Source organism: Balaenoptera musculus, chromosome 13 (genome assembly GCF_009873245.2).
Source record: "Balaenoptera musculus isolate JJ_BM4_2016_0621 chromosome 13, mBalMus1.pri.v3, whole genome shotgun sequence".
NCBI classification, from domain to species: Eukaryota; Metazoa; Chordata; class Mammalia; order Artiodactyla; family Balaenopteridae; genus Balaenoptera; species Balaenoptera musculus.
The window spans coordinates 52,296,908-52,317,754 of NC_045797.1; the positions used below are offsets into that span (position 1 = coordinate 52,296,908).

General features: G+C 42.0%; 1 protein-coding gene and 1 pseudogene across 2 annotated transcripts in view; one reads left to right on the forward strand and one right to left on the reverse strand.

Moving 5' to 3' along the window:
- The window catches only part of PRKCE (protein kinase C epsilon), a 510,142-nt gene that overhangs the window by 159,655 nt on the left and 329,640 nt on the right, over positions 1-20,847 (reverse strand). For both annotated transcript variants that reach the window (XM_036872893.1, XM_036872894.1), the window contains 3 exons: positions 7,893-8,035; positions 5,395-5,491; positions 2,397-2,596 (listed from right to left, as the gene is read on the reverse strand). In XM_036872893.1, coding sequence (XP_036728788.1) covers positions 2,397-2,596; positions 5,395-5,491; positions 7,893-8,035 — 440 coding nt within the window. The remainder of the gene's footprint in view (positions 1-2,396; positions 2,597-5,394; positions 5,492-7,892; positions 8,036-20,847) is intronic.
- On the forward strand, positions 10,402-11,175 carry LOC118906275 (annotated as a pseudogene).

The window sequence follows — 20,847 nt, forward strand, 5'->3', positions numbered from 1 at the left end:
CGAGCTTCAGTAGTTGTGGCTCGTGGGCTCTAGAGCGCAGGCTCAGTAGTTGTGGCACACGGGCTTAGTTGCTCCGCGGCATGTGGGATCTTCCCAGACCAGGGCTCGAACCCGTGTCCCCTGCATTGGCAGGCGGATTCTTAACCACTGTGCCACCAGGGAAGCCCTTCATAAGCATTTCTGTACATGGTCTCCACCATATCATGGTTGCTGATACTCAATTCAAGTATATCAGCAACAGTTAAACCATTTACCTCATATTAGACACTTGAGTTACATCTAATTATTAAGTATTATATAAATAAACTGCATCAAGCATTTTTATACGTATAATTTTTTCTTTCTTTTATACCACAGTTTTAAGATGGAAAGCCTTAGAAGTGGATTATAGAGTGAAATATTTCGCACATTTCCTAACTGACTTTCAAAGAGGATGTACAATATAATCTGCCACTAGCAATGTAGAAGTGCTTTAGTTTCACGCAAATTTACCAACAGTGGGTGCTTTCACTTAAAAAACATTTTTGCTCATGTCACGGGTGTGAAGTGTTACCTCAATGCTGTTTTAACTTGTAATGAAACTAAAAATATTTGTTTTCTAATTATATTTATTTTTTGTGCGAATTATTTGTCAATTTCCTCCGTCTAGTTATCTATTTTCTTACACATCTGTATGAGCTTGGTATATAAAGTTACTACCACTTTACTTTTTGCAAATGTTTTTCTAAGACTGTTTTATGATTTTCTGTTATCTTTTTCTATTGAACAGGGTCCCGTATCTTATGTAGTCGAATCTGTCCTCGTTTACCTTTATGGTTTCCTCTATAGCTTTAAAGCTGGGAATGTGATTCCTTCTCTAGAGAGCAAATTAACAGTTCTATTTTCTTAAAGTTTTCCTATCATTTGATATTTTTGCACTCATTTCCCTATAAATGTGACAAGACTTTCTCCCATTAAATAACTCCTAAGTACAGTATTCTAGTAGAGCTAAAGAACAGTAACTCAGAGGCTTCACGAGGGTGTTCAGGATGTTACCCTGAAGACCTTTGTCGCCCACATATAATACAAACTCTTTAAAACTGGCTCAAACTTTGGCTGCAATTTCTCTGAAGAAGCAACCTAAATGCTCTGGAGTCATCAGAGTTCCCATCCTGCTTATACCCTATGGAAACCTGGAAACTCTGAGCCTGCTTCTTTCCCCTTGAATCTTGTTTAAAATTAAACCAGGTCCTGCTCACATCCCAGAGTTATGCCTCCTCAGAGGACTGGGGTCTGTTTCTTATTTAACCAGTCTCCAAAGAATGTGATTGCTTCAGCTTTTGCCATTTAAGCCAATCCCAGTTCCTTTCCTGCCACTGCGATCTCAGGATGAGATGGGGCAGGTGAGATGGGTTAAGAACCGGGTCTCATAGCCTGGGGGTTCCAGAGAGCCACTCCCTTCGGAGAGAAGTGGAGCGGGTCTGCAGCTCAGCCTGCAAAAGTCCAGGATGTGTGAGGGCATGGGACCCCTGGGAGCTCCCAGAGCCAGGCACCTGGGCCCCAGAGCACCGGCGCTCTGCTCTGGGAGGTCCTAGAAAGGTGACTCCCATCGACCCCTAGGCATGGCCTTGTGAAGAGCAGGAATAATCAGGGGTCTGAACTGAAGTGTTAACCAGCTTCCTAGGCTCTCTGCCCTTCCATCTTCTGTCTAAAATAAACCGGGATTATTCTTCCATCTCACCCCACCTTCAGAATGCTGGCTGGTCACTGCAAGTGCTTTAGTGGGCACACACTGCACCCACGCCCCACATCGCTGTGTCGGGCTCGGGGTGAGCAGGAGAGGGAGAATGGAACCGAGGGCAGTGGCCCCTCATTCAAGACATGAGACAGTTGTGCTCAATCTCTTGCCAGGTGCAGAGGATAAACAAGACATTTAGTCAGGGGCGGAAAAGTCAGTTGAATAACATTATATTTCCAAAGTAATACATGCTAAGATTTCCTTTGAGCCCCAAGTTCACTGAGGGCAGAGATTCTAGAGTTCATTTCCAAAGTCTTCATGATGAATTAAAACCAGAATTTCAGGCGGATCTCTGAAGGGAAGAAAGCTATCGTTACTATTATCGATAATGGCATGCCAAGCACACGTAATGCAATTTAAACCGTTCCAAGTGCTTTCTCCCCCACTCTCTCACTTGATTCCTATCGCCATTTGACAAACGAGAAAAACTAAATCCCAGAGAGGTGTAATGACTACACTGAAGTCCCACAGCTAGTTAGCAGCAGAACCCTGGCTCCTGTCTGCTTGGCCTCAGGCCATTTGCACTCAACAAGGAAGGAAAACATAAGCAGACTAGGCTGAAATGTTCATCACTTAATCTTGGATCAAACCAGCAGCCCTGCCCCTGCATGTCACAGACCTTGCCGAAGCTGCCTTTGCCCAACACCTTGATGAAGTTGAACTCATCCAGGCCCAAGCGCTTGGCCTGGCCTTGCCGGACTTCACCATTCTCGCCCGGGCTCGCCAGCTGGCCGTCGGTGGATGCTGCTGCCCTGTGCTCCTCCCCTCGGTTGTCAAATGACAAGGCCTTCCGGATGTTGTTTTCAAGTTCTTTTATTTCTAGGGCCAAGGGTGACAAGATATTGCATTAGCGCATACCTCACGAGCCCTTCCCATTAGGATTTAATACTCAGAATTTACCCCCATGAGCTCTCAGCCCTCTTTCTGGTTTTTCATAGCAGCAGACCCAGTGGGGCATCCCTTTACGTGCCTTCATTTGCTCTGCACACTTTCCTTGGCACCTAACGTAGAGCAAGGCCTAGGCATGCAAAGAGGAGGCCGTCCCCGCCAACCAGCTCCTTCAGATCTTCCTTTTACTCTGGGATCAGGCCACCTCTCTGAAAGCCCCCTTCAGCCAGTAGCCTGTTTATTCCATTATTCTAGGTGTAATGCAGGTATCCTGGCCTTCTCTGGAACCTCGCAGAGTCCCAAAGGCAACAGGTACCCTTCAAGGTTCCTTTGAAAATTAGAACAATGACTAATGGAGAACCATTGTTACAGTAATTATTGGTGAGGTAATTATTTCAATAGCTGGGACTAAGAAGCCTTTACCTTCTAAGGGAGTTTATTTGGCCTTGTTGCTGGGTTTATTCTAAACACCCATCTTACACCAGGTTATTTAACAAAATGAGCAATGGGCTTATCATTACCAAAAGAACTGCTTCCCAAGAGTGACATGCTGCAAATTTATCTTGGATGGGACAGGGATTCCTCAGTACAATTTCACAACTATGACACAGCCTTGTGCCCCTCCAGAGTATGTGACCTGAATTACCTGGGGATGATAAGGCTGGATGATCCTTTGACCTTTTCTATTTGAGGAAGCTTTATTGTTAGCTATATATTCACCAAGACGTACACTCCTCTGTGTAGAAATGGGCATCTTAAGCATAACCCATTTTTAAAAGATGCTCGTGAATAACTGGGATCACAGGAGGGGAACACAAACTACTGACCCTTGGGAATCAGAATCACGCATTAGTGACCACGTGCTGCTTGACATAAAGACAACTTTGGCTTCTTTTCAGAAGGACTGAGGCCCATGAGAGCTCACTCCAGGAACCTGGAGATCTTCCTTAGATCTGGAGTTTGAGTCCTCTGAGATGTGTCGGGACAGGGTAGAGGGGAGGGGTGAAGACAGCTTCCGAGTCTACAGATATGCCCACGCCAATTCTGCAGTTTTCTATCTCTTACTCTTAACTAAGTATAACTTTTGGTCTCAGCACAGAGCTTCTCAGCATAACTTCCAAGGCAAGTTAATAAATGGATTTTGGAAGACAGAACTTGGATGCTTGGGGATATTAAAACTTGAAGACAATGTCTTTCTATGTGTTCTTACAACAGAGGGAAGAGGAATAGCGCCTTATTTCTGCTCTGCAATAATGCCATGTCTTGCTAAGAGGGTTTTCACGTCCCTTTGTGCTCACAACACTGCTGGGGAATGCCGTACTTGCACTGACTGGGGCCAAAGAGAGGTCTTGAGGGGCACGGTGTCCTGCCAAGGCTGGACAGCACTCTGGGCAAGGACCAGGCCTAGGAACCCGGGCACCTCATCCCTTACTTGGGGTCTCTTTACCATATGACCCTGTCTCCTTGAAGCTCTCAAAGGAGCTCTCAGCATTAAAAAAGGGAAACATGAAAATACCCACACTGGGCCGGGATAGTACCTGCTTGCTTGGAGGCCCCAGAGTACCGTCAGCTTACTAACAGATGGGTCAAACCTCTTTTGAAATGAAGCAGAGTATAAAGATGCAGAAAGTAAACCAGAGCAGCATGAAGAGGGACTCAGACCAATTATTTTGTGGCCTCAGGACTGGCACACCCCCTTGCAGCTGTTTTATTTACTCCTAGGTAAGAAGGGCTGGGTCACAGTGATGACCCCCAGGGGGGGTTCAATGGCATGGATTCTGAGAACGGGGTCCCTATGCCAGGAGGGGCGCAGTCTCACCCTTACCACTGACTTAGTTCCTGACCTTTGGACAAACCTTTTCAACTCTCTGCCTTCCACTTCCCACCCTGTAACCTGGGGACAGTAAGGGAGCATGGACAAGAGAGTTGGCGTGAGCATAAAATTAGGATAAGGAAGACGAAAGAAAAGGGGCTACAGAACATCAAGGCACTACTGTTATGATTCATTAATGATTGTGAATGTTCTGCCGATGCAAAGATCCCTTCCCAGTGAGATCTGGTTCTGGTCACCAGAGGGGAAGGTCTTAAACGTGTAAGTCCCTCCTCAGCCTCGGCATCCTTGGATGCCTGTAGAATTCAGAAACCTTTGATGACTTTCAGCACCTTCTGACAGGGAAGGAAATGTCCTGAGCTGAGCTCTAGAGGGGATTCAGTCCTAGAGCTGGCTTCCTCCCCACTGCTTCTCCCAGACTCTTCGCCAGCTTCACCTTCCTATCCCCACCCATCCCCCGACTCCTGCCCTGTTCTCAGGTTTCGGGTACCATGATGAGAGTCAGGGAGGAAGGAAGTCAGACTCAACTGAGCAGTGCTGACGGGCCTGGGAGCAGACGCTGGGCAGCGGGGTAAGAGAAGGGCTTCTCCCTCTCCTGAACGTGGAATCAGGGAGAGGCAAAAGAAAAGAAAGAACCACAGCACCCCAGCTCTCTCTCTCTCACCCTGCCTGGGGCGGGGATTTCAGGCTGGCACAGCCATTTAGTACCTCACCCTCAAGAAAGCCTTGTAGAGGGAAAGCACAGCTAAGGAGTCAGCTGGGAAAGGTCATCTGGAGATGCTCCAGGGCTGCTGGCTGTTTCTGCTCACAAGGCCATTCTTGGATGAAGAGGCCTCGGGCTCCCTCGTCCTTCCAAGGACAGAGCTCAGAGGTAAAGAAGCAAATCTGAGAGTCTCACCTTGGTCACAAGGGGAGGTGGGGGCCGACTTGGATCGATCTTCCTCAGACGGTGAGCTTCCAGAAGCAGGCTGTGGGGACTCAGCACCAGCAATGAGCTAGAGAGAGGGAGAGAACGAGGGGAGAGAGGGATCAGAAGGGAGTGTGGGGAGTTTCCCTGAGGTCAAAAGCATCAAGAAACGATGCCAGGGGCCCTAGGAGTCCCTGGCGCACAGTAGCAGTTGCTGAATTGACAATTTGAAGGCAGAGACTCAAGGTTTCATTTGCCAGTTAAAGGGAAGAACACAAGAGATGTCAGTTTGCTTGATTTTTATCCTATCCAAATACAGCTGACCTTTCCAAGCAAAGCCCAACCTTACCCCTTCCATGAAACCCTCCTCTGCCTACCCAAGAAATGCAAGTTACCTCATCCAGAGCAACTTGACACTTGCCTCTAACAGCCGCTTGCCATTTACTCATTACCTTGTTCAGCTTTATTTAGTTTGGGGCTCTCTACTCAGGTAGACTGTAGGTTCTTTGAAAGTAAGACCCTATCTAGTATTTGTATTGCCCCTGGTGATTGCACAGAGTGATACACATAACAGAAGCTCAATAAACATCTTCAGGCGTATCGGTATTTGTCGGCAATTGGCAAATTTTAGCAGGACACCCCCAGTGAAGTCTACTTCCTGGCAGAGATGCTGGCATATCCATTTTAAGTTCCCATTTAAGTCAGAGGTTTAGACTCAGAGATTGCAAGCCCTTCTGCTCCCTTTTACTCTTGATCTACCTGCTGTGCACACACGTTCTTTCTGAATGATGGACTACTTGCAAGGGGCAATGTGAAGGGAACCAAAGCTCTAGCAAGCCTGACGCTCCTGCAAAAAAGCCCTTTAAGCTTCTGGCCAAGGGCACTTGTCTCCCATCCTCTTGTACTAACTTGAGCTACTATTTGGTTCACTTGACTTTTTCCAGCTTTTGCATTAGAAGCATCAAAGCAATAAAAATATCAGGACTGAAGTCCTTTAGTCTTTGACTTTGTTCCTTCCTAAATTTCTCCATGTTGGCTTCTTACCTCCAGGATCTCCCAAATCCAGGACAGATAGACAATGCCTGGCTACTGCCATTATGGCCAATGTAAATACAGGGGAGGGGGCAGGTACTGAGTTTTCTCTGAAATGTTTCAGGACAATAAGGATTCTGCCTCAGTTTGCTTCTAGCAAGAAACCAAACCATGTCCCCTGAACAGGGCTCTCTGTAGAGCTCATAAATGTGTGTGTTCAACACTGTCATCGCAGGGTGTTCGTCTAACCCGCCTCCTCGGTGGGGCCCCAGCATTCTGGGTGCTGACATTCTGCTTGCAACTCCAATGTCTTGGGTCAATAACTGAAGTCCTGTTTCCACCAGTGGGACTGACAGAGCTGAGAAGAGCCCCCAGAAGCACAAAATCTCACAGTTAACCAGAGAAGAGAATGTTTTTTTCTCCAATCCTTAAAAAACTGCTTTGTTTATTAGAAAGGTAAGGAAGAAGCAGTCTAAGAAGATGGAAACAACCCAAACCTTCCCATTCAAGGGAAAAGGCTCCTCTGAGAGGCAGCAGGGAAAAGGTGCGGGCAGCTTCTAAAATGCCCTTCAGAAGGTATTTCAAGGGAAAATTCAGGGACAACATTTAGGAGTCAAGTTGGAGAGGCCCCAGAGTCAGGCTTGTTTTCTAGTAAAAAAAAAAAAAAAATGCCTGATACTGGGCAACAAGGGCCACCCACCCCCACCAGGATTTCTTGCCCAGTTAACATGGTTCCAATTTTCTCATAACTTAGTCTTTCAGAGAATTCTTACATTTTCTAGGCTAGGAGCCAAGGCTAAGAAGGGCCTTCAAACAAAATGCTACGGATACCTTTAGCTCTATTTACATCTGTGGGCCCTGACTTACCAAAATAACATTTTAGCAAATGGATCTCTTCCTACTGACATTCAGAATGTCACATGGATAGAGACAGGGCTTTGGTCTCCAAAGACAGGCCCAGATGTTTCATGTCGCGGGACATAACAATATTCCTCGGGCAGCCGAGTGCTGGCACTATCACAAATCTTCTTGGCTTGCTCCCTAGAAAAGAATGTGGTTCCAGCTCTTCATCCATTTATCCTCATTAAAGTGATACCAGAGGCAAAGTCTGAGCACTGACATTGCTTTCATGCCAGTCCTGGAGGCAGATCAGTCTATTTCCCTGTCTAGAGTTGAGTCTCTTCTGGAGGGAATTCCAGAGTCCTCATTTTGAAGCTGACGTTCCCCTAAGAAACACCACACTTGAGACTTGCTTAGCTTTTCCCCACCTCTGGAACCGAAGGAGACTTTCATGTTACCTGCCTGACCTTTTCTTTTTTCTTGAAGCACGTGCTGCTTCAAGTCCAGTGTCTCAAACCCAGCAGTCTCAGAACTTCGCTCCAAGTGACACTCGGGAAGCCAACACAGAGATGCTGGCTCACAAAGAGCTCCAGCAACACCACCAAAGAGCCAGTTACCTTTTTCCTCCTCTGGCCACTATTGGTGATTTTGTCTGGAGTGACGCCCAGGTCGGCCAGCACTTTGGCAATGCCCCTGGCGTCCACGCCACAGTTGGGGGCCACGTTGGTCTCGCAGCGCCGGTGAACGTTCATCTTGCAGACTGTAAGGAAGCACAGAGGAGAGGCTTCCAAATGGTCACAACCTAAAACATTACCTTATTTTGTGCTGCTTGTAAAAGGAACACATGTTCATTCGTTAGAATTTGGAAAATGGAGAAAGACAAAAAAAGAAAAATGAAAGATCACCCACCATCCCCTCACACAGAACTAAAATCATCCATCAAACCACCATACGGAGATAACCAGTTTATGGATAAATACAAATCACATTGAAATTTCCTTTCAGGGAGTAGAACACTGACTGTAGAACTTAATTGGTTTCTCTGAAGAAAGTTCATTTGGATGTTGAACCCAAATGGGTCCCCCGTACTCAGTTCACTCTATTACTCTGCTGAAATGTGGGAATATTCCCGAGAGAGGAATGCCCACAGTACAGCCTATCAAGATGCTCATCTGAAAACAAGGAGACTGAATGAGGTGACCTCCAAGGCCCCTTTCAAATCCAAAATCTGGGTTCAAAGGCACAAAGGCCATGCTTGGATGTCTTTGTTTTGTCCACATCACTTCGTTGTCCTTGGTGTAGGACATCAAAGGCGAAGACGTAAACTGTCTGGGTTTCCAGTCCAGCACGTAAGGAGCTTGGAAGTTGTTGGTCTGCCCTAATGAGTAAAAAGCTGAACAAACTGGAAAATCAACAACTCTTCTTAAGATTTATCAGAGAAGTAAGGTCACAGGGCAAACCGCTGCCCTGAGGGAGAGACAGACAGGTAACTATATGAATCACAACTTAGTGGAGCAGAAACTCCCGAGCTGCAGCCCCGTGGAAACCATCGCAGGGTAGGGAAGCTGGCACTGAAATTGGCGAACTGCTGGGGTCCCAGAGTGGACAGGTCTGAGAGTCAAAGACTCTAGGCTGACCCTGTCATAGGGGTCCCCGCACTTGGGGGAGCTTTACCTCTAGTTGTCTGACCAGGTTTCTCACAGTGAATACTGGAGAAAAATTCCCTCCTGCTTATGACAGGGGGAGAGGGAAAGGATTTTGAAACATACCAGAGCACCCTGTTCTTAACAAGGCCTACTCTCAGGAGAAGCTATTTCGCCACAGACTGAACTATTGTAGTTTTATCAGATCCTAAGCAACATGCGGGAAGAGAAATACCCAACTCCAGTCCATGCTAGCTATCCTGTCCCACATAGGTGGAGGTGGGGGGGGGACCCTGAGAAACATGTCTAAGGCTCATAGTTCAGAGGCACAGGCTCACAGAAAGACTAAGATCTAATCATAGGACTACAGAATGCTTCCCCTCCCCCAACACCTTAGCACCATGTTACTAAAGGCCTTTTATTGCAGTTCCTGTTACCCAACACATCATGTCTGACGATCAGAAAAAAAAAAAAAAAAAATTACAAGGCACACTAAACGGCAAAAAACAGTTTGAAGAGACAGGGCAAGCAGCAGAACCAGACTGAGACATGGCAGGGATGTTAGAATAACCAGACCAGGAATTTACAACAACTATGATTGATATGTTACAGGCTCTAATCAATAAAGTAGACAGCATGTAAGAACAGATGGGCAAGCAGAGAGATGGAAATTCTAAGAAAGACTCAGAAGGAAATGCTGGAACTCAAAAACACTGTAACAGAAACGAAGAAGGTCACTGATGGGCCCATTAGTAGAATGGACATAACTGAGAAAAGAATCTCTGAGCCTGAGGATATGTCAATAGAAACTTCCAAAACAGAAAAGCAAGGGAAACATACTGAAAAAAAAGGAAAAGAATATCTAAGAAATGTGGAATGATTACAAAAGGTGTAACATATGTGTATGGGAATACTAGAAGGAGAAAAAAGGGAAAAATGAACAAAAGAAATATTTGAAGCAAAAATGACTGAGAGTGCCCTCAAATTAAAGTCAGACACCAAACCACAGACCCAGTAAGCTTAGAGAACACCAAGCAGGATAAATGACAAAAATCAAAACCAATAACAAACTACACCTAGGCATATCATATACAAGCTGCATAAAATCAAACATAAAGAAAAATAATCCTGAAAGAAACCAGAAGGAAATAACACCTTACCTACAGAGAAGCAAAGATAAGAATTACATCTGACTTCTTCTCAGAAACCACATAAGCAAGAAGAGAGTACAGTGAAATATTTAAAGTACTGAGAGGGAAAAAAAAAAATTGCAGAATTCCGTAGCCTGTGAAATTATCCTTCAAAAGTGAAGGAGAAATAAAGACTTTCTCAGACAAATAAAAATTGAAGGAATTTGTTGCCAATAGACCTGCCTTGCAAGAAATGTTAAAAGAAGTTCTTCAGGCAGAAGGGGAGAGGCAGCATGTGGAAAGGAGGGCCTCTGGAGTGTGGAGTTCCCAAGTTTGGAGGCTATTAGCAAAAGATGGTGGATCGCTTGGCAAACAGTGAAGCAAATACTAGATGTGAAAATATAGTAGAAAACTGTTTTGGAGCTGCTGGCCAACCCTTAACTATACCTGGACGGGTTCTTATTGGAGAAGGAGTATTGACTAAGTTGTGCAGAAAAAAGCCTAAAGCAAGGCAGTTTTTCTTATTTAATGATATTCTTGTATATGGCAATATTGTCATCCAGAAGAAAAAATATAACAAATAACATAGTATTCCCCTGGAAAATGTCACAATTGATTCTATCAAAGATGAGGGAGACTTGAGGAATGGATGGCTGATCAAGACACCAACTAAATCGTTTGCAGTTTATTCTGCCACTGCCACTGAGAAATCAGAATGGATGAATCACATAAGTAAACGTGTTACTGATTTGCTCTCCAAAAGTGGGAAGACACCCGGTAATGAACATGCTGCTGTCTGGGTTCCTGACTCTGAGGCAACTGTATGTATGCGCTGTCAGAGAGCAAAATTCACACCTGTTAATCGTCGTCACCACTGCCGCAAATGTGGTTTTGTTGTCTGTGGGCCCTGCTCTGAAAAGAGACTTCTTCTTCCCAGCCAGTCCTCTAAGCCTGTGAGGATTTGTGACTTCTACTATGACCTGCTTTCTATTGGGGACATGGCCAGGTGCCAGCCTACTAGATCGGACTCTTATAGTCAGTCACTGAAGTCTCCTTTAAATGATGTATCTGATGATGATGATGATGATGATGATGATGATGATGATGATGATGATAGCCGTGACTAAAGGCATATTTTGAAATATTTAATCGGATGTGACTATCTGAGAAATCAGCTCTGGGGGGAATGTAAAATCCTGAGCTTTCTGTCAATTTTGCTCTAGCCATGAATTTGCCTGAGAAACTTTTAACCTATGTGCCTCAATATATTCTATAGAAAATAGGTCCTGTTACCAATCCCCAACCCCAACTGCTGCTGCCACTCTCTCCTCACCTCACCCAGCTCCCTATTCTTCTACAGGGATAGACTATTGCGAATATATCAGAAAAAATTTTGGTTTCTTATTCTTGTTTTAATTCTACACTATTTTCTTGAATGGTTGGGAAAAGATGTTTATTTAACATATCACGTACTATACTGTTGTTTATTATATGTTCTGTAATATGGAAAAACTAAAAGCAAAGAATGATGGAAAAGGAGTATGACGTGGTTAGCTAATAATGTTATTAGCTTTTTTCTAACCATCCTATCTAAAGGTTAAGACACCAGTTACAGAAATACATGCTTTGGAAATACTTTGTTTGGCTTTTTCATATAGCAGGTGGTGCCTTATCATAATAGCACTGTTGCATGTAATAAGCCCCTACCGTCTCAGTTTTTAGTTTGTTTTAAAAATACACTGGTGCTCTTTGAGGTGTAAAATGAATGTTATAAATGGGTGTAATTAGAAAATACTTCTCATTTGACAGCTACAAATAACTAAATTTAGAGGTTCTTTATTCCATATGAATAAATATTTTTCCATAAAATAGTTGTGATTACTGTATATTTTTACTTTTTGTAGGTACCAAATTATAATTGTCATTCTGAGGAATTCCGTTTGAAATTTATCAAATACAAATTGTCATTGCATTATTTCTACTTTTAATAAGACATATTTTTAGGTGTAAATTCATCTGCTTTAACATTGTTTCTAGAATGAAAATTCTTATACAACTTCTTGAAATTAACCAATCTCTTTTAAAAAAAATCTCATGCTAGAGCACAGATCTACTTAGGTTGAAGATCTGGAAGAAATGATGTATGAGAATGGTTAGGAGAGACCAGTTAAGTTTGACTAGACTTCATATTTCTGGAAGTATTTTCTATTTCAGTGTGCAACTATCTTGAATTTACAAATATTGTGTTATATTTTATAAAGTTTTGTAAAGTCCCAAACAATATTTCTATTTTTGTAAAACAATTGTATGTTTAATCTGTTTCTGAAATCATTTTGCAATCTATGGAAATAGAGTAGCAACTGATCTTTCTAAATTGTGAACTTTATTGAGTCAGTCTAGATTGCTTTTAAGAAGACGTAATTTTTCACTCTTTGCTTTTGAAGCAGCCATTAGGTTGAAAGTATATTTATCATATAAAATGGTGCATTTTGCACTACTCTCTCCATTTGTATGCTGCAAATAACTGTAATCTTTCAAATATGAAAAATCAGTCTGAAGTTTGTTTTAAATTCTAAATTCTTTTGTTTTAAAATTGTTAAATCTGGATATATTGCAAATGTCATGAGAGGTTTGATTTAATAACTTGTGATGGAGGATTCTTTGGTTTGGTTAAGGCACTAACTTTACTTTTAAATTGTGAAAGCACCTGAGATATATAGATCTCCCTTTAGGAAACGTGAAAGAAAGGCACAACAGGTTTTTTTGTTTGTTTTAATATCATATGGACTTCTGTTTCTAAGCAATATTTACATATAATCAATAAACATATCCAAAAAGGACCATGAAATCTGAGAAGTGCTAATGGAGACTTGCTGGTACATAGGAACCTAGCAAATTCAGGAACCAAGGGGAAATGTTCTGAGATAACATTTATGTTGTCAACCTCTATTGACTCTGTTTTTACAATAAAAAATATTTTACAACTTAAAAAAAAAAAGTTCTTCAGAAAGAAGGAAAATGATATCAGTCAAAAACTCAGATCTACATAAAGAAAGGAAGAGCATCAGAGAAGGAATAAGTGATGCTAAAATAAAAACTTTTAGTTTTTAAATTCTTACTTGATCTAACAGATAACAATTTTTCAAAATAATAATAGCAACAATGTTTTCAATTATTATGCTTATATATATGTATAGAAAATATATGCTTATGTATAAGTGAAATGAATGACTACAACAATATAAGGAGTGGGACAGAGGAACTAGGAGTATTTTGTTATTATAAGGTACTTGCACTACCCATGAAGTATTAGAGTGTTGTTTGAAAGTGGACTTGGATTAGTTGTAAATGTATATTGCAAACTCTAGGGTAAGCACTAAAATAAGAAAAAAGGAGGAGGAGGAGGGGGTGAGGAGGGGGATAAGGGGGAGGGGGATGAGGGGGAGAGGAAGGGGGAGGAGGAGAAGAACTGATATGCTAAGAAGAGAAAATGGAATCATATAAAATGTTCAATTAAAACCACAAAAGGTGGAAAGAATGTGGAAGACAAAAACAGGAACAGAGAACAAGGGCATCAAATGGAAAACAATAGCAAAAAAGGTAGTCATTAATCCAACTATGCTGATAATCAATTTAAATGTCAACGGTCTAAATACACCAATTAGAAGACAGGGATTGTCAGAATGGATCACAAAACAAGACCCAGTACGTATCATCTACAAGAAACACACTTTAAATATAAGACACATACAGATTAAAATTAAAGTTATGGAGAAAGATATACGATGTTAACACTAATCAAAAGAAGGCAGGAGTAGCTATATTAATTTCTGACAGGGCAGACTTCAGAGCAAGGAAAGTTATCAGAGACATCAAAGGGCACAATGATAAAGGGGTCAATTCTCCAAGAAGACACTAAAAACCTTAATATGTATGCACGTAACAACAGAGCACCAAAATACATAAGGCAAAAACAGCGAACTGCAAGGAGAAATAGATGAACCAACTATTATGGCTGAAGACTTTAACACCCCTCTATCAGAAATGGACAGAAACAGAAGGCAGAAAATCAGTAAGGACATAGTTGAAGTCAACAGTCACATTAATCAACTGGATATTTATTGACTGCCTCATCCAACAACAGCAGAACACACATTCTTCTCAAGCTCACATGGAACATTTACCAAGACAGAGCACAATCTGAGGCATAAAACACATCTTAACAATTTTAAAATAATAGAAATCATACAATATCTGTTCTCAGACCACAGTGGAATTAAATCAGAAATCAATAAAAGAAACATATTTGGAAAAATCCCCAAATACTTGGAAATTAAATAACATACTGCTAAGTAACACACGGGTCAAAGAAGAAATCTCATGAGAAATTTTAAAATATTTTGAACTGATTGAAAATGAAAATACAACTTTTCATAATTAGCAGGATGCAGCAAAAGCACCCTTGAAAGATACAATCTGCCAAAACTATATCTATTAAGGAAATAAAATCAGTAATTAATAGCCTTCCAAGACAGCTAGTACCAGGCTCAGATAGGTTCACTAGTGAATTCCAGGACCACACACTTAAGGAAGAAATTATACCAATCCTCTACAATATCTTCTAGAAGATGGAAGCAAAGGAAACATTTCCTAACTCCTTTTATGAGACCAGCATTACCCTAACACCAAAACCAACAAAGCCATTACAAGAAAAGACAACTGCAGACCAATATCTCTCACAAATATAGATGTAGAAATCCTCAACAAAATACTACCAAATTGAATCCAACAATGTATAAAAAGAAATATATATCATGACAAAGTGTAATTTATCTCAGGTATGCAAGGCTAGTTCAATATTTGAAAATCAGTTAATGTAATCCATCACATCAACAGGCTAAAGAAGAAAAATCACAAAGCCTATCAATCAATGCAAAAAAAAAAAAAAGCATTTGACAAAATCCAACACCCATTCATAATAAAATCTCTCAGCAACAAAGAAATAGAGGGGAACTGCCTTAACTTGATAAAGAACATCTACAAAAACCTACAACTAACATCACGCTTAATGGTAAGAAACCAGAAGCTTTCTAGTTCCAAGAACAAGGCAAGGATGTCCCCTCTCACCACTCCTTTTCAATATTGCATTGGAAGTACTAGCTAATGCAATAAGACAAGAAAAGGAGGTAAAAGGTATAGTGCTTAGAAAGGAAGAAATAAAACTGTCTTTGTTTGCAGATGACATGATTATCTATGCAGAAAATCTGAAAGAACTGACCAAAAAACTGGAACTAAGAAGTGATTATAGCAATGTTGTAGGATACAAGGCTAATATACAAAGCCAATCACTTTCCTATTTATCAATAATGATTAAGTGGAATTTAAAATTAAGAACATGATATCATTTGCATTAGCACCTAAAAAATGAAATACTTAGGTATAAATCTAAGAAAATATGTACAAGACTATGAGGAAAACTACAAAACTGATGAAAGAAACAAAAACAGAACTAAATACATGTAAAGATATTCCATGTTCATGGGTAGGAAGTCTCATTGTTGTAAGGAGGACAGTTCTTCTCAGTGTGATCTATAGATTCACTGAAATCTCAATCAAAATCCCAGGAAATTATTTTGTGGAGACTGACAAACTGATTCTAAAGTTCACATGGAGATGCAAAAGACCCAGAATAGCCAACACAATATTGAAGAAGTGTTGGACAACCAACACTACCTGACTTCAAGATTTACTGTAAAGCTATAGTAATCAAGGCAGTGTGTACTGGTGAAAGAATAGACAAACAGATCAATGGCACAGAATAGAGAACCCAGAAATAGACCTCCATAAACATACAACTGATTTTCGACAAAGGAGCAAAGGTAATACAAGGGAGCAAAGATAGTCTTTTCAACAAATGGTGCTGGAACAACTGGACATCCGATGCAAAAAACAAAAGAACCTAGACACAGATTTACACCCTTCACAAAAATTAACTCTAAATGGGTCATAAACCTAAATATAAAACTCAAAACTATGAAACTCCTAGAAGATAACATAGGAGGAAATCTAGGTGCCCATGGATATGGCAATGACTTTTTAAATATAACACCAAAGGCATGATTAATGAAAGAAATAATTGATAAGCTGGACTTCGTTAAAATTAAAATATTTTGCTCTGCAAAAGACACTGTCAAGAGAATGAGAAGATAAGCCACAGACTGGGAGAAAATATTTGCACAAGACATATCTGATAAAAGCTTATCCAAAATATGCAAGAACCCTTAAAACTCAACAATAAGAAAATGAACAACCCAATTAAAAAATAGGCAAAAGACTTGAGTGGAAACCTCACCAAAGAAGATATACAGATAGCATACAAGCATATGAGAAGATGCTCCACATCATATGTCATTAGGGAATTGCAAATTAAAACAAGATACCACTACACACGTTTTAGAATGGCCAAAATCTAAAACACTGACAACACCAAATGCTGGTGAGGATATGGAGCAACAGGAATTCTCATTCATTCCTAGTGGGAATGAAAAATGTCTTCCACTATGGAAGACAGTTTGGTAGTTTCTTACAAAACTAAACATACTCTTAGCTTACAATCCAGCAATCACACTCCTGGCATTTACCCAAATTAGTTGAAAATGTATGTCTACACAAAAACCAGCACATGGATGTCTACAGCAGTTTTATACATAATTATGAAAACTTGGAAACCACTAAGATGCCCTTTAGTAGGTGAACGGCTAAATAAACTGTGGTAAATTCATACAATGGAATATTATTCAGCACTAAAAATACATTAGTTATTAACCCATGAAAGACATGGAGGAAACTTATGAACATTACTAAGTGAAAGAAGGCAATCTGAAAAGACTATATATATTGTATGATTCCAACTATATGACTTTCTGGAAAAGCAGAACCACAGAGACAGTAAAAAGATCAGTGATTGCCAGGCGTTGGGGGGAGGCAGGGATGAACAGCCAAAGCACAGAGGATTTTTAGGGCAGTGAAACTAACCGTTTGATACTATAATGGTGGATACAACACACTGTACATTTGTCCAAACCCACAGTAAGTCCTACACCAAGAGGGAACCCTAATGTAAACTGAGGGATAATGATGTATCAATTTAAGTTCACTGATTGTAACAAATGTATCACTCTGGTGGGGACCTGATAGTGAGGGAGGCTGTCCCGTGGCTGGGGATAGGAGGGTATATTGGAAATCTCTGTACTTGCTCCTCAATTTTGCTGTGAACCTAAAACTGCTCTAAAAGTTAAAGTCTATTAAAACACACACACACACACACACAGTTTCACGGCCTGGTCCCTGACCTAGAGGGAGGGACAGTGCAGACTCCACTCCCCCTCCTTCCCAACCCAGGCTTGAAGGGTTCAAGTGAATTATGGAGCTGAAGATGCACACAGAACCAAAGGCAGGGGTGTGGGGATGGGGGAGCATGTGCACTGATGGGAGGGGAGCTTTCTCAGACAATATAAACAAACGAGAAAGCTCCACCACAGCCTGGTCACGGTGCCAAATCCATTAACTGAGTTATTACTAACAATGCCTGAAAATCCTCAGAGCCTCCCAGACTCCAGGCAACAGCACTCAACTCTGAATCCTCTGTCCCACTTCCCTTAGCAACAGCTACCCTTGGACACACAGCCCACCTCACCTGCACCTGCCCACCAACTTCATGCAAGTCGTCTTCTGTCTCTTCTTGAGGTGACAGAAAGGACAAGAATGAAGCAAACAAATGAAGAGAGAGAATTTCTTAGCAAGGGCAGCTTATCTAGGTGATTTAGTCACTGGTGCCCCCTGGTGTTGTAACGCCAGACCTGTCCATCCTAATGAAACAATTAGCTCAGGTTGGCTGGTCAGCAAGATAGGATCGGTCTTCAGAGACTTTTTCATTTTTTAAAAAATTCTGTTATTTCCCTAGGAGAACTGTGTAGTTGTCCCAATAGGTTAAGTTAAAAAAAAATCCAATAACATGTCAGTTAAAATGGACCAAATGAAAAAGCAACTTTGAAAGTGCTTTGAAAAGTCTGGAAACAAGAGGGCAAAGTTGGCTGAGGGAGGGGAACTTGACATAATTTAGGCAGCCACAGCGGGGCTCCTGGAAGCTGTAAGGTGACACCCAGAGGCTGCAGATCAGTAAGAGAAAGTGAATGTGCCAGTTGGAATCAAAAATAAGGGGAAACGTTTGGGGCAGACAAACCAGCCAAAACACCCCTTCTGCACTCCTCTGCCCCATCCCGATTGGTGAGCACCCAGGCCCGGTGGCAAGGCTCCCAACCCCCTCATAGCTTGAGGCTGCCCTTAAGGCTTCCCTTTCCAGGCAGCTTCATATTGTTCATTTTCAACTGTTCCACCTGGATGAAGTGCACTGGGAAGAAACAGAGCTGCCCTGCTGGGGCTCTTCTAAAAGGAGGATCATTATAGTACTACTACCTAGTTTTTCATCACATATTTGTTGAGCTCCTACTCTGTGCTGGCGGGTAGTGTCATCCTCAGGACAGATGGGGGCTCGAGCACTCTGACCTTCATTTTGGTTTCCATGTTTCCACCCTTTTCACAGCTGAGATTAAAGCGAGGGTTGCAATGGGGCGAGTCAGGCTGTTGGGATTTCTCCCAAAGCAAGCGGATGACATTGTCAGAACCATGACAAAGGGAGATGGGCAGGCCTATGTGTCCTGCAGAAATCTCTCTACATGAGGGTTATTTGGCCCTAGAGGGTAAGCCAGGGCAGTGGTTTGATTTCGTAACAGATTACAGTCAGCCATGCCATACTCAGAGGCAGAGCACACACAATTTTGAACAGGAAATTGTGTGCTTGTGCCATGGAGGTTGGCAGGGGCGGGAGAGTGACTGATGCAGAGTCCTGGGCAGAAGATGAGAACAGGAGGTTAGAGGGGAGCTCCTTGGGGGTCACACTGGGCACCAACTGTCGCCAGATAGAGACTGGGTACTGGAACCACCATTCAAAGCTTTCCAGAAGCAATGACTGGCCAACTGTCTGCCACCTGGCATTCCTCAGATGAAAACTCTGACTGAGTCTCCCACTGACCTTCCACTCATGATGCGGGGCATTTGTCATGATCCCCAGGCATTGCCAGCTGCTACTGCAAGGATTCAGAATCAACCAAGGAGACTCCTGTGGCATTTCAGTGCTGAGCAGGGAACTGCTTCTTCTTCCCCTGCCCTCTAGGTATAACTCGTTACCTACCTAGAACATCTTCCCTTGCCCTCCTTTCCAGGTCCTTCTCCTCCCTCAAGGTGTAGCTCAAGCCCCATCCCCCCCAGAAAGCCTGTCTTGACCAAGTTCCTGTTGGCCTCTCTTGCCCTTGAACTGCTCACACGTATTTCTGATTCACTGCTTGAATTATTGTCTATATTTAACTTATGTTTTAATGCCCAAGTAGAGGGCAAGTTTCTAGAAAACTAAAGTAATGTTTTATCTCCAAGTTCTCCCTGATGCCTTGCACAAACCAGGATGCCATGGCTTTTCAGTGTATTCTAACTCTGTGGAAATTAGTTAACACATAGGCGGCAAAAATGACCAGATCCCAGCAGATAACAGGTAACTGAAATCCTGAAGTCACTACATAGGCATTTTCTGATCATGCAAAATTAAACGTCAAGGCACAAGAAGGTGAAGCAGTCAGTGAACATGACTTATGTAAAAACAAACAAGCAACAAACAGACGAAAAGTGTCCTTATGTAATTCCCTCCTTATGTGGTTCAACCACAAAAGATAGGGCTTGAAGTTACTACAGGACTTCTACGAGCATTTCTTCATAATTATTCATACAAATGCATGAAGATGCATATATGAGGATGTCTGCAGCAGCATTAAATGGTGAGGACACAGAAACAAGTAAATGTCCATCAAGAAGGTAAGCTTTAAATAATGTATGGAATGGCCCATGATGTGGAGTATTAAGCAGCCAGTAAAAAGAATGATGTAACCTTATATACGCTGACTTGTAGGAAAAGCAAATTACAGAACAATGCATATAGCATTTAATTAACAAACATTTGTTGAATGCTAATGTGTCCAGCACTGTTCTAGATGCTGGGGAAACAGCAGAGAACCAAACAGACCAAAAAAACCTCTGCCCTCATGGATCTTATATTCTGATTAGGAGAGAAAGAAATAAACATAAAACATAGGTAATTTAAGTTATTAGAAGGTGACAATTGTTGTAAAGACAAAAAAAAAAAGCAGAGGAAGGTGAAGGAAGTTAAGAGATGGGAGCTTCAGTTTTTAAAAGGGTAGACCTCCCAGAGAAGGTGATCATATTTCTGTGTGTGTGTGTGTATGGTGGGAAGCGGGGTGGGTGGCTTCTAAGTTGGCTTATAATAAATCTCCACCTTCTGGTATCTGACCCTTCACACCATTCCCTCCCATTAAATGGGGGGCTGGACGTAGTGATTCTCTTTTAACGAACAGAAAATGTCAAAAGTGATGGGATGTCATTTTTGAGATTAGGTTACAAAACAGTATGGCTTCTGTTTTGGGCATCCCCTCTTGCTTTCTTGTTTGCTTGCTCTGAAGGAAACCAGCTTCCATGCTGTAAGTTGCCCTATGGAGAGGCCCATGTGGCAAAGAACTGATGTCTCTAGCCAACAGCAACGTGAGTGAGCTTGGAAGGGATTCTCTTCCAGTTGAACCTTCAGATGAGACCAAAGCCCCACTTGTCAGCTTGATGCAAACTCATGCAAAAACCTAAGTCAGAAGCACTCAACTAAGCTGCATTCAGATTTTTAACCC